At 39.8% G+C, this 13924-nt stretch overlaps 1 protein-coding gene across 2 annotated transcripts; it reads right to left on the bottom strand.

Annotated features, from left to right (window-relative positions):
• Window positions 1-277: 277 nt before the first annotated feature.
• On the bottom strand, window positions 278-13924 carry LOC119083011 (protein CLEC16A homolog). 2 transcript variants are annotated; one of them, XM_037192645.1, is made up of 15 exons: window positions 13508-13924; window positions 13230-13369; window positions 11756-12047; window positions 11602-11688; window positions 11467-11534; window positions 10908-11396; window positions 10639-10833; window positions 10549-10551; window positions 2038-2154; window positions 1504-1962; window positions 1130-1437; window positions 828-1066; window positions 674-766; window positions 583-602; window positions 278-532 (listed from the first exon to the last, which is right to left on the bottom strand). In XM_037192645.1, the coding sequence occupies exons 1-15, from the start codon at window positions 13708-13710 to the stop codon at window positions 411-413; spliced, it is 2835 nt and encodes a 944-aa protein (XP_037048540.1). In that variant the 5' UTR covers window positions 13711-13924; the 3' UTR covers window positions 278-410. The 2 variants fall into 2 exon arrangements, with proteins under 2 accessions (XP_037048540.1, XP_037048541.1); XM_037192646.1 differs by lacking the exon at window positions 10549-10551.

The following is a 13924-nucleotide window of genomic DNA, read 5'->3' as shown; positions in this document are numbered from 1 at the left end:
TTTTGTTGGCCGATCAGTAGCTATTGGCGAGAAAGCAATAAAAACTGCATATTTTCCTACTTTTCCTGTTTTCCCGCACCTCCCTTGTTCAACTTTAATACGTTAACGACGAAGACATTGTTCACTCCAATTTTATAATTCTGGATACTGTAAATAGTGTTTCAGTTCTCAAGACTTCGATCGTTTCAAATTTGTTACAGGTCGCCGCAGCATAGTAAAGACGTAGAAAGGTTCAGATATCAATTTGATACAACAAAGAAAAGAAAACAGCGGCATGTTAATCAATCCCAATCACTTTTTAATGTCACAAAAATCACAGCAATTTCCCCTACAAACTGTAACATGTTCAAACTGTCTCAACGTTGCCTTTAAATTTATGCGCGATGAACGACGTTTCCTTGGAAGTTTGATCATTTGATTTCGAGTCCACTGTCGCACCGACCACTACCGACGATGACGACGACGACGCAGCGGCCAAAGTAATCGGCTCCGTTGCCAACTTTGACGGTGTATGCGATCTGGATGGAGCATTTGATGAGTTCCGCGACACTGGACTTGCATGCCGTGAATGCCGAAAATCTTCCAGCGGAATTTCTTCGGATCTATCGGGAGGAGACAGTTTCGTTGCTCTTTCAATTAAATCCACAAAATAGCATCAAGAGGGAAATTTTACCTAGGTCGTGGCATCCGAGGACTACCATCTCGATCTCTGGATGGAGTATTCGAACGACTTTTTGACGTCTCTCTGGATGCAGCTGGTTTTGTTCTGTCGATGAAGGGAATGTAGTCAAAAAGGGGGGTTAATATTGTCACATCACTGAGATTACCTTTCTGCACTGCGGTTGGCTGTCATTTGCGATCTGCTTACACTACCAGACGGCATGCTGTCTCTTCGCAATGCAGCGGCAAAGCCGGGTACGCGATTTATAGTCGTGAACAAAGGTCGTGGCGTTCTGCCCGTTCGTAAATTATTATTGCTATATGTTTGTCCCTCGCCTATTTGTCCCGGGATCTCCAAGAGCTGCGCTATTTGATACATTTTCTTTTGACGAGCTTTGCTCCTTCCCTGCAAAGGAAAATTTCAATTTCGGTTCCCCTTCTTTCGAGCCTAATTTTCGGTTGGACAGACCTTGGTAAGCCGTTGCTTCGCCGCCATACATCGTATGTGATCGTCGAATACAAATTTAGCCGACAAAATTGGATTTCGGTTCGGTGTTGCGCCGCCTCTGTGCACGGTTATGTGAAGACATCTCGAATCGTCTTTGTCACCAAGCACTTCAACATCCTGCAAAAATCCGACTAATTTCGCCACACCCCAACCCAATCGCTTCGAGTCCGGCTCGACCAGAATCAGCTGCAATACATCGATAACAAGGAATCGACGAAATTTCGTTCCATCTTTGAGTATAACGGTACATGCTATCAAATCACTATTATCTGTGGACAGAAACGAAACTAAATTAGGCGAACCGGACGAAACTGGTAGACAACGCGCAGACGTACTCAGATCCAGAACGTTGTCAATCTGAACGCATTTACATGGGTTCGTCAATGGCAGTGATGTCTCCTCGTCGTATGTAACCGATTGACACAATTGCCGTAAATGGAAAAAAACGCGAATCGCTCGACGAGCTTTTTCCACTTCCCCACACGGCAATCGGCGAGTGAAACCAATGCCAGTTAATGGTGTACCAGTTGGCGGTAACAGAATTGTCGAGTCCATGCACAGAAACTCCACATTCAGCATCGACTTGTTGAACTCGCAATACTCGTCTTCGAACAGATCCAAGAAAATGTCTTCAGATTTGTAGAAATTGCGCAGCACGGTCATGCTCTGATTGCGAGCGGAAAATATTGCGTTATGATGAGTGTCGAGTAGGCAGCATTCGGCGCTATTTAACTGAATCATTTGGCAGAACAGTCGGATGGTGAGCTCCAGCGTAACGAGACGAATGCGACAGGCTAAATGGAGAGAGATTCGCAATTTTACATTGATCAACGACTTGGTGCCAAATTGAAATTCTAATGGCAACTCACTCGGTTGACTTGATAAATGGATGATTTGTAACAGTTTTTCGATTAGTGTCACTTTGTAGAGTGCAGAGCTGGTTGATCGTTTGTTTAATATTTGTTCCAACCACTCGGCATTAACACCTAGGATTGAAAGAAATCATTTTACCTTTTTCAACATTTTTACATTCTTGATATCAACAATTTCATTATGTGATTTAATGCAGGTACGGTACCTGAGGTCACAGTTCGCCTATAGTTTACACAGCTCGAATTTTGACGGACAAAAAGTAAATTTGAATTCGGTGAAGTCACTTTGAACCGATTCAGTGGGAGGGATCTTTTTGAAAGTGGACCAAGCTCCGTCGGAGCTATTTTTTCGTTGGTTCGTTTACATGCCTAGACAGCCCTTGGCCCCAGTAATCCAGAGCCACAGTCGTTAAATTATTGGTTAGTAAGTTTAAAAGTCGAGAAAGGGTGTTTTTGTCCGTGATTTACTGCAGCTACGGACATACAAGTTGGGGTTCATTGGATAGGTACTGTTCACGAGAGTTATCTTACATGTCTTTAACCATTGTTCGAAAATAAAAGAAAGAACATTTCAGCCTAAGGCAGACCTTCAAAAGGTGATGTATCGTACCTGCCGAATATTTATCTTTAGACCAGTGAGTGGACGCAGACATCAAGAACAGCATAGTTCGTGTTCTAAACTTAAAATTTTGCTTTTAAGTGTCGGAATCGAGGGGGAAATTCGTGAAAATGAGGGGAAACTAGGGAGTGAACGTCGAATGATGCGCTTTCAGGACAAAATAGGAAAATGCGTATGGACGGACGACCAGTGAATGTGAGCGAATGACAAGGAAATGTGAACGAATGGCAAGGAAATATAAGCGACTGACAAATGAAAAGTAGGGAATGTTTTGTAATACCAAAAATATTCTACTTCTCATAGAATCAGACGTCCCACTGATTTTCGGGGTGTCCAACTTAAAACAAGTCGGACATTTTTCTTGAAAAAGTCGGACAAAATCGGACATTTTCTAAGGAAAAGTACAAGTATGTTTTCAATAAAGTACAAAATCGGACTATTTCTCATCGATAAACGTCGATAAATCCTACTTATAAATCGAATTTAAAGGCATCAGGAATGAAGTTCATCTAAAAGATAAAAAGCACCTCTAGCAAATTTGCTTCGCTGCAAAAAATCTCCAATAATCCTGCTTCGGGCTTATATCGCAGGCTTTTTAAAGACTATTTTGGATTTGTGCCTGAACTTTATGGAAATTTAAACAGATGCATGTCATATCCTGAAGTCTTATCACTCAATCATGGTTCAACAACCTCCCTGTCGACCTACAACTTATAACTTAGATGTCAGTAGGAATATAACTTATAAATTCGATTGTCTTTCGATTGTAAGTTGATGTTATGTATATAAAATTGTAAATGAGAGATTCTTTTGAAAAACAGCATACCGAAATCGGACGCATTTTCCTGAGGACTTTTTTGTGTGCCCAGACAGGTATTCGACCCTAGAGGCCAAAACCACTTTCAAAAAAATTCTTCGAAGTTTGTGTGGCTGGTGAAAGGTGATCAAAAACCGAAAACTTGCACTTTTTTTATAAAAATTTCTCCAGTTACATGAGTCGTGTTGGGTGTCATTAGAAAGGTAATCACACGTACTATTGAGCCGAATATGGACTTATTGGTTTTAAAATTCATCCACACTAAAATATGTGCAGTTGAAGTTTTCAACCGAAGACTTTCACTGTTCTTACTGAAATTTCTCCAGGTACACAAAACGTGGGGTATCATTTGAAAGGTAATTTTGTGCTTTTGAACCAAATAGGGTCTTATGTGGTTTGGATGCATCTACGATGAAATACAAGTTGAAATGTTTAAGTGTCCATATTCATCATAGATGCTTCTAAACCACATAAGACTATTTGCCTATTTGGCCTAAAAGCACATGCAATTACCTTTCAAATGATACCTCACACGATCACGTACGTTTTGTGTACCTCGAGAAATTTCAGTAAAAACAGTGTAAGTCTTCGGTTGAAAACTTTAACTGCACATATTTCAGTGTCAATGAATTTTAAACCCAATAAGTCCCTATTCGGCTCAATAGTACATGTGATTCCCTTTCTAATGACACCCCAACCAACCCTGTACGGCTCGTGTAACTGGAGAAATTTTTGTAAGACAAGTGCAAGTTTTCGGTTTTTGATCACCTTTCACCAGCCACATAAACTTCGAAGAATTTTTTTGAAAGTGGTTTCGGCTTCTAGGGTCGAATACCTTTCTAGGCACACATAAAAAAGTCCTCTGGAAAATGCGTCCGATTTCGGTAGGCTGTTTTTCAAAAGAATCCCTCAAAAATGTAAGTCCACATAGCTAGTCAATACAGTAATATATTTACTGCCTTAATTTTATAGGTACATGTACAATGTTAAAATGTGTAAACAACTAAATGCGAGCGGAGCGAGCGATTTTTTTCTCATTTGCATTAGAAGCATTTAATGTTACTAACAAATTTTATCTTGAAGAAAAAGTCTCATACTTTTGAGGAGAAGTAGGACAAAGTTGGACAATTTTTGATGAAAAAGTCGAACAAGTCGGACAAATGTTGAAAAAGTCGGACAAATCGGACATGTGGGACGTCTGCATAGAATGCACTCAAAACCGGAAAACCACTCCGTTACTGCGATCCCTACAAAATCTATGGAAATGAATTTCGTGCTCGGTTGCCTAATCAGCACTATAATTAGGATTGGTATCAGTCAACGACTACTATACAGGCGTATTGGCATTAGAGGTTCAGAGGGATTCATTTTCATTGGAATTGTTTATATGTGCCCAGTAAGGTATTCGACCCTAAAAGCCAAAACCACTTTCAAAAAAATTCTTCGAAGCTTGTGTGGCCAATAATACGGCCCGTGTAACTGGAGAAATTTTTGTAAGAAAAGAGCATGTTTTCGGTTTTTGATCACCTGCACCTCCCACCAGCCATACAAGCTTCGAAGAATTTTTCTGAAAGTGGTTTTGGTATCTAAGGGCTTACTGGGCACATATGAAAAATTCCAATGGAAAATGCGCCCGATTTCGGTCTGCTGTTTTTCAGAAGAATCCGTCTCAAATTTCAAGATCGAATGTGAATGTCATGCTAATATGAGTGAATGGCATGTGAATGACGAATGATTGGAGAATTGGGAAAGTTCGGAAGCGAATGTCCAACAGAAGGACATAAGGACGAATGAAGGTCGAACATCGAATGGTGGGACAAAAATTCCCCTCGGTCGGAATACTATCTACTTCCTACCAAATAAAAGCATCCTAAACCTAACCCTACTATATCATTGTAAAACTAGAATATCCAATGGAAACTAGGACATCCAATGATTTAAACATAAACATTCGCCAGATGCGAGATATCGCCTTTTGAAGCTCATCAAAATTTCCGACCTTTGGAAGAAATGTTCTTTCCTCTACTAGGAAGGGAAAATGGACTTTCCGTCCCCAGGGAAAAGTCTTTCCCTCCTTCGTTAAAGAAAACGTCATACTACACTTGGGAAATAATTTGATATTTCGTATCCAGATGAGTAAAAGTGTCCGAAGGATGTAGCCTTCCCTTCCTTCCCTTGTATAGTAATATACTATTTTGTATTTTCGAACAATGATGTAGCCCCAACACATCTGATAGCGGAGGACTTGACGCAGTCTAACTTCCAAAAAAAAGAACGAAGAAAATTTTTTGAGACGCGGCATAGCGGAGGACTTGACGCAGTCTAACTTCCAAAAAAAAGAACGAAGAAATTTTTTTGAGACGCGGCAACTATATATAGCCCAACATTTCAGTTTCTACCCTTTGGTTTATATAACCACAAAACATATTCTATCATATTCTCGCTTCAAATACGAGCGAAACGAGCTATCACTCGACTATGTAGGTTTAAAATTGCCGGAGATACATCGTTTTGAAGTTGGTCATTTTTCATAGAAAATGCACCAAATTAACGTTTTCCAAACAATCAAAATCTTTCAACTTACTCTGTATGTTTCTATCTATCTGTCTATCTATCTGTCTATCTATCGACGGTCGATCTCGGAAACTAGTCAGCCAATCTCCATGAAATTTTGCAGGACCCTCAGGTTGGGCATAAAAATGAATATGTGACACGCCTCGAAGTTATTGGCCTCGAAGTGGTTTCTGAGGGTCGGGAACGCGTTTTCGGCTGTAGCTTAGCTGTATTGAAACCTACAGAGGCGTGCGACCCATCAAATGAAAGGTATTCGTAACACGATTCGAAAAAAAAAATTAAAAACATAGCTAACGCCGACCCGTACGAAACACCTATTCGTATCAAAAGCCTTTAATGTGAAACTCTTCATTTCTCTTACTTCATTTTCTTCTCTGCTGAAAAACTATTCTTCCTTTTAAATCACTTGCATTATCCAATCTTTGCCTTGTTATCATATACAATTAAATTGCCGGAGGCAATATAGACAGCCCCGTACGAAGTCAAATTTCATAAATTCCTATTTAAACAGCTATATACCGATATATTTACCTATATTTCACTGTAAATAAACATTTCACAGAGGAATATGCTATTATATAGCTCTATATGCCTGTATATAGCTCAATATAGCTGTATATAGGTATATATAGATGTCCATATATGGAATCCCTGAAACCCCTCACACTTAACACATTATTTCCATGTTAACAGAAACTCTCTAAGCATCATTTTTCCCACTTTATATCGTTTTACTAAAATCCAATATGGCCGCCGGCAGCCATTTTGTTAGGAGACCGGAAATAGTACCGACGCTTTAAATTCGTTAATACCTTTCAAACAAAAAGAAATTCATGAAATTCGGTCAAAATTTACTCGAGATATTGTCAAAATACACCACGTTCACTGCACTTCCGAGTAGCCAGATAAGAGCTCACTATAAGAGACCTAGCTCACGCTCCGGAGAACATAATTTCATAAAAAAAATTTTCCCTGATTGGTACGGTCAATACCTATCTAATAAAGCTAAAACAGACGAAATATGTTCAAATGTGGCCGACCTACAAGCAAAAACTGCTTGCCGCCCTGTGCCTGTTCCACACCAAGGGGTCTAACTCACGAGTCGGTCATCCGATTTCCATAAACTTTTTTTTTGTCGATCGGTATTGTAAATACCTTTTATTTGACGTATCACTTACAAGTTTAACGTTTAAATGTCCGGAGATATCTTCGAAAAACCGTAAAGCACTTATTGGGCCACAGCTCGGGAGGGGTCGATCCAAAATCACTCATCTTCGAACTTAGCCTGTCTTTTGACATTACCAAACGGGAAAAAAAAGAATTTTCAAAATCGGATGCGTTTTACTCAAGTTATCGTGCAGACAGACAGACGGACAGACGGACATTTTTTTTTCCGCGGATTTGGCATCTCTAGACAACCACAATAGGTTTCCCCTTACTCAGGGAGTCCAATTCGACGTGTTACAAACGTATGCGTAAACATATAAGACCCCAGTACTTCGTACGGGTCTAAAAATCGGGGCAGATTCGTTTGAGCTAGTGATTAGAGTGACCAAATTTTGGCTACTCGAGGTTACTTGGTTACTTGGTTACTTTCTTCGGCAAAGTCTCAGAGTTTTACGAGTAGAACATAAAGGCATATTTGAAAAATGTCGAAAGTTAGAAATGGGTGGGTCAATTATGTTTTTAGAGGTATTTCTTGAATGGTGGCAGATAGAGAGTTACTTTCTTCGGCAAAGTCTCAGAGTTTTACGAGTACAACAGAGGGGCATATGTGAAAAATGTCGAAAGTTGGAAATGGGTGGGTCAATTATGTTTTTAGAGGTATTTCTTGAATGGTGGCAGATAGAGAGTTACTTTCTCTGGCAAAGTCTCAGAGTTTTACGAGTAGAACATAAAGGCATATTTGAAAAATGTCGAAAGTTAGAAATGGGTGGGTCAATTATGTTTTTAGAGGTATTTCTTGAATGGTGGCAGATAGAGAGTTACTTTCTTCGGCAAAGTCTCAGAGTTTTACGAGTACAACAGAGGGGCATATGTGAAAAATGTCGAAAGTTGGAAATGGGTGGGTCAATTATGTTTTTAGAGGTATTTCTTGAATGGTGGCAGATAGAGACTTACTTTCTTCGTCAAATTTTCGAATTTCGTCCAATTTTCGAATTTCGTCCAATTTTCGAATTTTGTCAAATTTTCGATTTTCGTCAAATTTTCAAATTTCGTCAAATTTTCGATTTTCGTCAAATTTTCGAATTTCTTCGAGAAAAGTGTGACGCAGTCTTTGAAGTAAAAATTAAATTTTACACCCAATTAGTTCAAACAAGCTGGCTTAGTTTTATCTCATCATCTGCCAAATAATTTTTACCAAAAAAAATTTTGACTGGAAACAACCAAAATTTTACCAAAAAAATCTGCGTCGCAAAGTGGCAAATGTTCAGGAACAGACCAGCAAGAAAATTTATCTGCCACATGCGACGCAGATTTTTTTGGTAAAATTTTGGTTGTTTCCAGTAAAAATTTTTCTGGTAAATATTATTTGGCAGATGATGAGAAAAACTAAAGCCAGCTGCAAAGAATTTCCATCGCAATTCAACGTGGTAACGCTGCTTGTATTTTGGGAACATTAGGGAAGAAGAAGATCGATGATATTTATTTACTGTAGTTTTTAATTTTTGAGAAAAGATCGATGTTTTACCGGCTGCGCCATAATTGTGAGCAGTCTTTTTTGTCGCATTTAAAATAAAGATAATTCTCTATCTGCAAAAAAAAAAAAAGCCAGCTTGTTTGAACTAAAATTGGGTGTAAAATTTAATTTTTGCGTAACGAAGCTGAAAGCAAAACGTCAACTCTAGCGATATCATTCATTTTAGAAATTGTACTTCACACTTTTCTCGAAGAGATTTTTGTTGGGATAAACGATTATTAAAATTTAACGACTGCGGTTTTAGACTATAGTATATTGTATAAAACTTCATAAGAGCACAGAGAAATTCAGAATTGGCCGAGGTGTAAGGCAGGGTGACACCATTTCACCGAAATTATTCACGGCGATTCTGCAGAGTATTTTTAGGAAGTTAAACTGGAGTAAAATGGGAATAAAGATAAATGGAGAGTACCTGAGCAATCTCCGCTTCGCTGATGACATTGTACCGATAGCAGCGAATCTAGGTCAGGCTCAGCTTATGCTACAACAGTTAAGTGAAGAGGCGAGCAAAGTTGGCCTCAAGATGAACTTATCGAAAACAAAAGTCATGACCAACATCGGGGACGATAGAGAAATCAAAATTGGTGACACTGTCATTGAACGAGTCGACAGCTATGTATATCTAGGACATAAACTGAAATTAGGTCTGGACAACCAAACTGCAGAAATAAGACGTAGGATTGGTCTTGCATGGGCAGCGTTCGGAAAACTCAGACTAATTTTCAAAAGCAAAATGAATAATAGTCTGAAACGCAAAGTTTTCGACACTTGTGTCCTTCCAGTGCTCACTTATGGAGCGGAAACGTTAACTTTAACAAAAGCATCCGAAGATAAATTGAGAGTGACACAAAGAGCCATGGAACGGAGTATGCTTGGAATAACACTCAGAGACAGAATGACGAATCAATGGATTCGACAACAAACCAGGGTCGTTGATGTCATGGAAAGAATAGCCTCTCTGAAATGGAGCTGGGCGGGACATATTGCAAGAAGGACAGACGAACGTTGGACCAAAAAGATCATGAACTGGCGACCATATAAAAGACGAGCTATAGGTAGACCACCAGAGAGATGGACAAACGGAATTAAGAATATTGCAGGTACAAACTGGCAGCAAATGGCAATGGATCGTACGAAATGGAAAGAAGTTGGAGAGGCCTACATCCAGCAGTGGATAGAAACAGGCTGAAAAAGAAGAAGAAGAAGAAGATACTGGGGCCAAGTACTATCTAAAAAATAGCTCCGACGGAGCATAGTCCATTTTCAAACAAACCCCAATGTGCTTTTGTAAATTCGGCATCTCTAGACGTCACCAGACAACAAAATTACAAAATCAACTTTACTTGCTGGAAAGAAGTGCAGTTAGATGGACGTGTCAGCGGAATGAGTGCAGAGATAGTTTTCGTTTATTGGAATAGACACTGATGTCTCCAAAATAAATGTTCTAAAATTTCGACTGGTAGAGATTTGTAGGTATCATCACATTGATACAATTTGCTCCTCTCACAGGCGGCAATCAACCACCAGCAAAAAAAATCGAATCTGGGTCTTCCTTCAATCTGAGTATATTGTCGAAATATTGACACAAAATCGTTTCCTTCAGTAGTGGAACTACTAACATACAGGGGAAACATGGAAATTGTCGTTTAGTCTTTTCCGCAAGTTACGGCAGTTCCGTCTTTAAATGAATTTGCGACTGTTATTTTCTGTTGGAGGCTTGTGCGGTGTCATTGGGAAAAAGTGGGACAAGGGGTGTTTAAAAATGCCGAGAATTGCCGATGTTTTTGCTTATCTTACCAACTAAACAATCCCGATTGTTAGCGAAAATGCAATTCAAAATTTTTGTGAATTAGAAACACAATTAGAAACGGGTCCGATCGGTTTTACCTTTGTTGTTCGCCAAAGCATAAATTAAGCACAAAGCGAGCAAGGCCAAATAGTCATTTTCATTGCAGTCCAAAGACGACAGAACCATGTCCAGAAATGGTCGACTCGACTCTGACATTGTCGACAGGCTGCTTTTCAGCTGTTCCTTTTCCTCGTCGGTGATGTTCACGTGCTGTGTGGAATCGTTAGTTGCCTCTGAAATGGTAAAGAGGAAGAAATTTCTGATTGTCCAACACATCGACGAATGTGAACATGCCGAATTGCCATACCTTCACAGCTGACCACCAACGAACTGTTCACTTCGTTTGATTGACTACTGGAAGCGGTTGAATTTGTCGCCGATATTTCCAGTGCTTCTTCTAAGCTTTCTCGTGGCTGACTGAATCCGAGGGCAACCGCTTCTCGTTTCTCGATGTACGCATTTAACACTTCAGCCGCACCATCTTTGAAGACGTTGTGATCGGCGTTCAGAATGACCCAAGCCAGTGCGTGGACCAATGGTCCGTGGGTAATGACGAGAAAAACTAACGACAGCAGGAACAGTGCAACAACGCCGGACACTCGTGGATTGTTGATTTCTTGAATGTCAATTTCGACCACTTTATTCAGTACGGCGGCTAAGTTTTTCGTTACCAAGGCCATGGAAAGCAGTGGTGGTGCTGGGGTCAATGAGTGAATGTACAAGGGTATGAACAGTTTGTGTAGCAAATGTTCCGTCAAAACGGCATTCAGATCTTTGATGTCCAAGCAGAGAATATCTGGAACGATTTAAATCATGAACTGGCGTTCATCGGGAATTTAAAGGAGTTGCATCGCATGCAATTTTACCGTTCAAGTAATGCAAATGATCCAAGTGTTCGGCCACCAGATTTGACAGACGACTCTGCGACTGATGGCTATTGGAGGGAAGAAAGACGATTTAAGTGCAAATGATCAATTGCTTGCATGTGGTGTACTACTCACTCCGTATCGTTACGAACACATGTGTCCAATTCCAGTATATGCTTTCCGATGAACCAAACTAAATTGCTGAAATATGGGGCTGCCGTTCTAGAAACAAAAACGAACGAGAAACTCAATTTGTTTCTTGCTGCAGCGTGGACACCATACCACTTACTTGTCTCTGATAAACTGTAACATGCTTCGGTTCTCCACTTTATACACATTCAATGAAATCGTTCGCACAGCAATCCGTACCATGGACTCGGGATGATTGAAAAATTTAATGGCCTCCGTGTAGAGCGGGAAATCGTTTGTGTGTTCGTTGTAGAAAAAGTGGATGGTATGTGTGTTCAATTTCAGGCTGAGCGTTTTCAGGAACAGAATGTAGTATCCCATAACGTCTTCGTCGGAAAAGTCAAATTTGTGCACGATAATTGAATTGACGTGATTGTTGCTGAGTAGATAGTCTGAGAGGAAAAATTTCTTTTGTTTGTTTTTTGCATGTAACGGAAGCAGAAACCGATTTTCATATTTTTTTTCAGCTTTTGGAACTATTGAGGTAATGTTTTGGTTCACAAAGAACTTTAGCATTTTGAAGGATTTTTGAGGTTATTTGAGTTCCCTTCTGGACGTTTGGTATTATTGAGGTATTAGCATGTTGGTTCCCAAGTTTCTAGCACCCCAAGTGGTCCACCATCTTCCCAGTTCCAGAACTTAAGGTTTTTGAAGGATTTCTGAGGTTTTTTTGGGTTCCCTTCTGGACATTTGGTATTATTGTCGTATTAACATGTTGTTTCCCAAAATTCTTGCACCCCAAGTGGTCCATCATCTTCCCAGTTCTAGAACTTAAGGTTTTTGAAGGATTTTTGAGGTTTTTTTGGGTTCCCTTCTGGACATTTGGTATTATTGAGGTATTAGCATGTTGGTTCCCAAATTTCTAGCACCCCAAGTGGTCCACCATCTTCCCAGTTCTAGAACTTTAGGATTGTGAAGGATTTCTGAGGTTACTTGAGTTCCTATCTAGCATATATAGCACCCCAAGTGGTCCTCCATCTTCCCAGTTCTAGAACTTAAGGTTTCGGAAGGTTTTCTGAGGTTTCTTGAGTTCCCTTCTGGACCTTTAGGATCATAAGGGTAGTAGTATGTTGGTTCCTAAAAATCCTAACTCCCACATGGCACACCACCTTCCTAGTTCTAGACCTTCAGGATTTTGATGAATTTTTCAGAATTCTTGGGTTCCTTTCTGGACTTTCGGTATTATGGTGGTGGTAGTAAGCTGGTTTCCAAAAATTTCCTTGATAAATTTTGGGTCACAAGTGATTTTTTGCGAATTTTTCTTTTATTTAAAAGGTACTTCGTGCGGGCTTTCGTAATTGCGCTGCACTCAATTTATAAAATGTAAAATTTCTGTAAAAATTGACTTTTCGCACTAGGGCTATGCAGGCAATAGAGTTACTAACTTAATAAAGTTACGGGCACAATAACGTTCAAGAAAGGACGCAATACGGTTATGAATGCATTAGGGCTGCAGTCGTAATAGGTTTAGTCGCAGCAGACGCTCCAACTGTTCGAACGGACTGTTTCATGTCTGTCATTGGATTTCATCCCAGCCTAATCCCGTTTTATCCTCAACAATTGATCATACTTACACAGAGACGTTTCGTTGCGAATATTTTCGAACAAAATATTCAATGTCTGCAGCAGCTGGACACAAACAAAACTGGAGCCACCACTTTTCTGTCGCATTATGTGCAAGAAATACGAAAGCATATTCTTCTCGAGAAAGAAACTGCAAACAAACAAAAAATCAATTTAGTATCTCGTTTAGTATGCACAAATCAAACACAAACTATCGACACGTATCGCTGTGGTACAGACCACAGCGAACGATAAGAGTGATGCAATGGAATATTTCTTTTTAACTTACTCAAAGACCGTCGAATCATTCTGGTCACCCCAAATTAGAATTTCGGCAATGCATCTCAAAGATTCGACCAGCAAACCTCGATTGTTTTCCGATACGGTTTGATTACGCTCCAGCACATTGTGTAGATACTTCAGATGATCCAGGGACAGACGATTTTTTGGCTTGCCAGCCCAGCCACCAAACCAACTGCGACTTCGAAACATATTTTCTCGGTCACTGGTTCTCCCTTTCAACGCTAATGGAGCAAATCTTGACGTAAATTTTCGTTCGTGATCTTACAATGGGACTCGGCTATGACTCATTCAGATGATGCCATGATCAAATAATGAAACTATTGAATGGGTAAACAAGAATTTGGAATAAAATTTTGACAATGGAAACACTTCTCTCTTGTTGAAAAATTTTCACTTTGACGTT

This window comes from Bradysia coprophila, unplaced genomic scaffold, assembly GCF_014529535.1.
Source record: "Bradysia coprophila strain Holo2 unplaced genomic scaffold, BU_Bcop_v1 contig_538, whole genome shotgun sequence".
In the NCBI taxonomy this organism is placed as follows: domain Eukaryota; kingdom Metazoa; phylum Arthropoda; class Insecta; order Diptera; family Sciaridae; genus Bradysia; species Bradysia coprophila.
Note: the sequence above shows the minus strand (reverse complement) of the source record. Positions and strands in the feature narration are given on the sequence as shown.

What these genes read in the sequence shown, in the direction of transcription:
- LOC119083011 (XM_037192645.1), bottom strand. Translation starts at nt 13,710, where the DNA reads ATGTTTCGAAGTCGCAGTTGGTTTGGTGGCTGGGCTGGCAAGCCAAAA. An exon ending in CCATTTATCAAGTCAACCGA is followed by an intron (nt 1,963 to 2,037) that starts GTGAGTTGCCAT and finishes CTCTCCATTTAG; the next exon opens with CCTGTCGCATTCGTCTCGTT. An exon ending in CGAAGCAACGGCTTACCAAG is followed by an intron (nt 1,067 to 1,129) that starts GTCTGTCCAACC and finishes TTTCCTTTGCAG; the next exon opens with GGAAGGAGCAAAGCTCGTCA.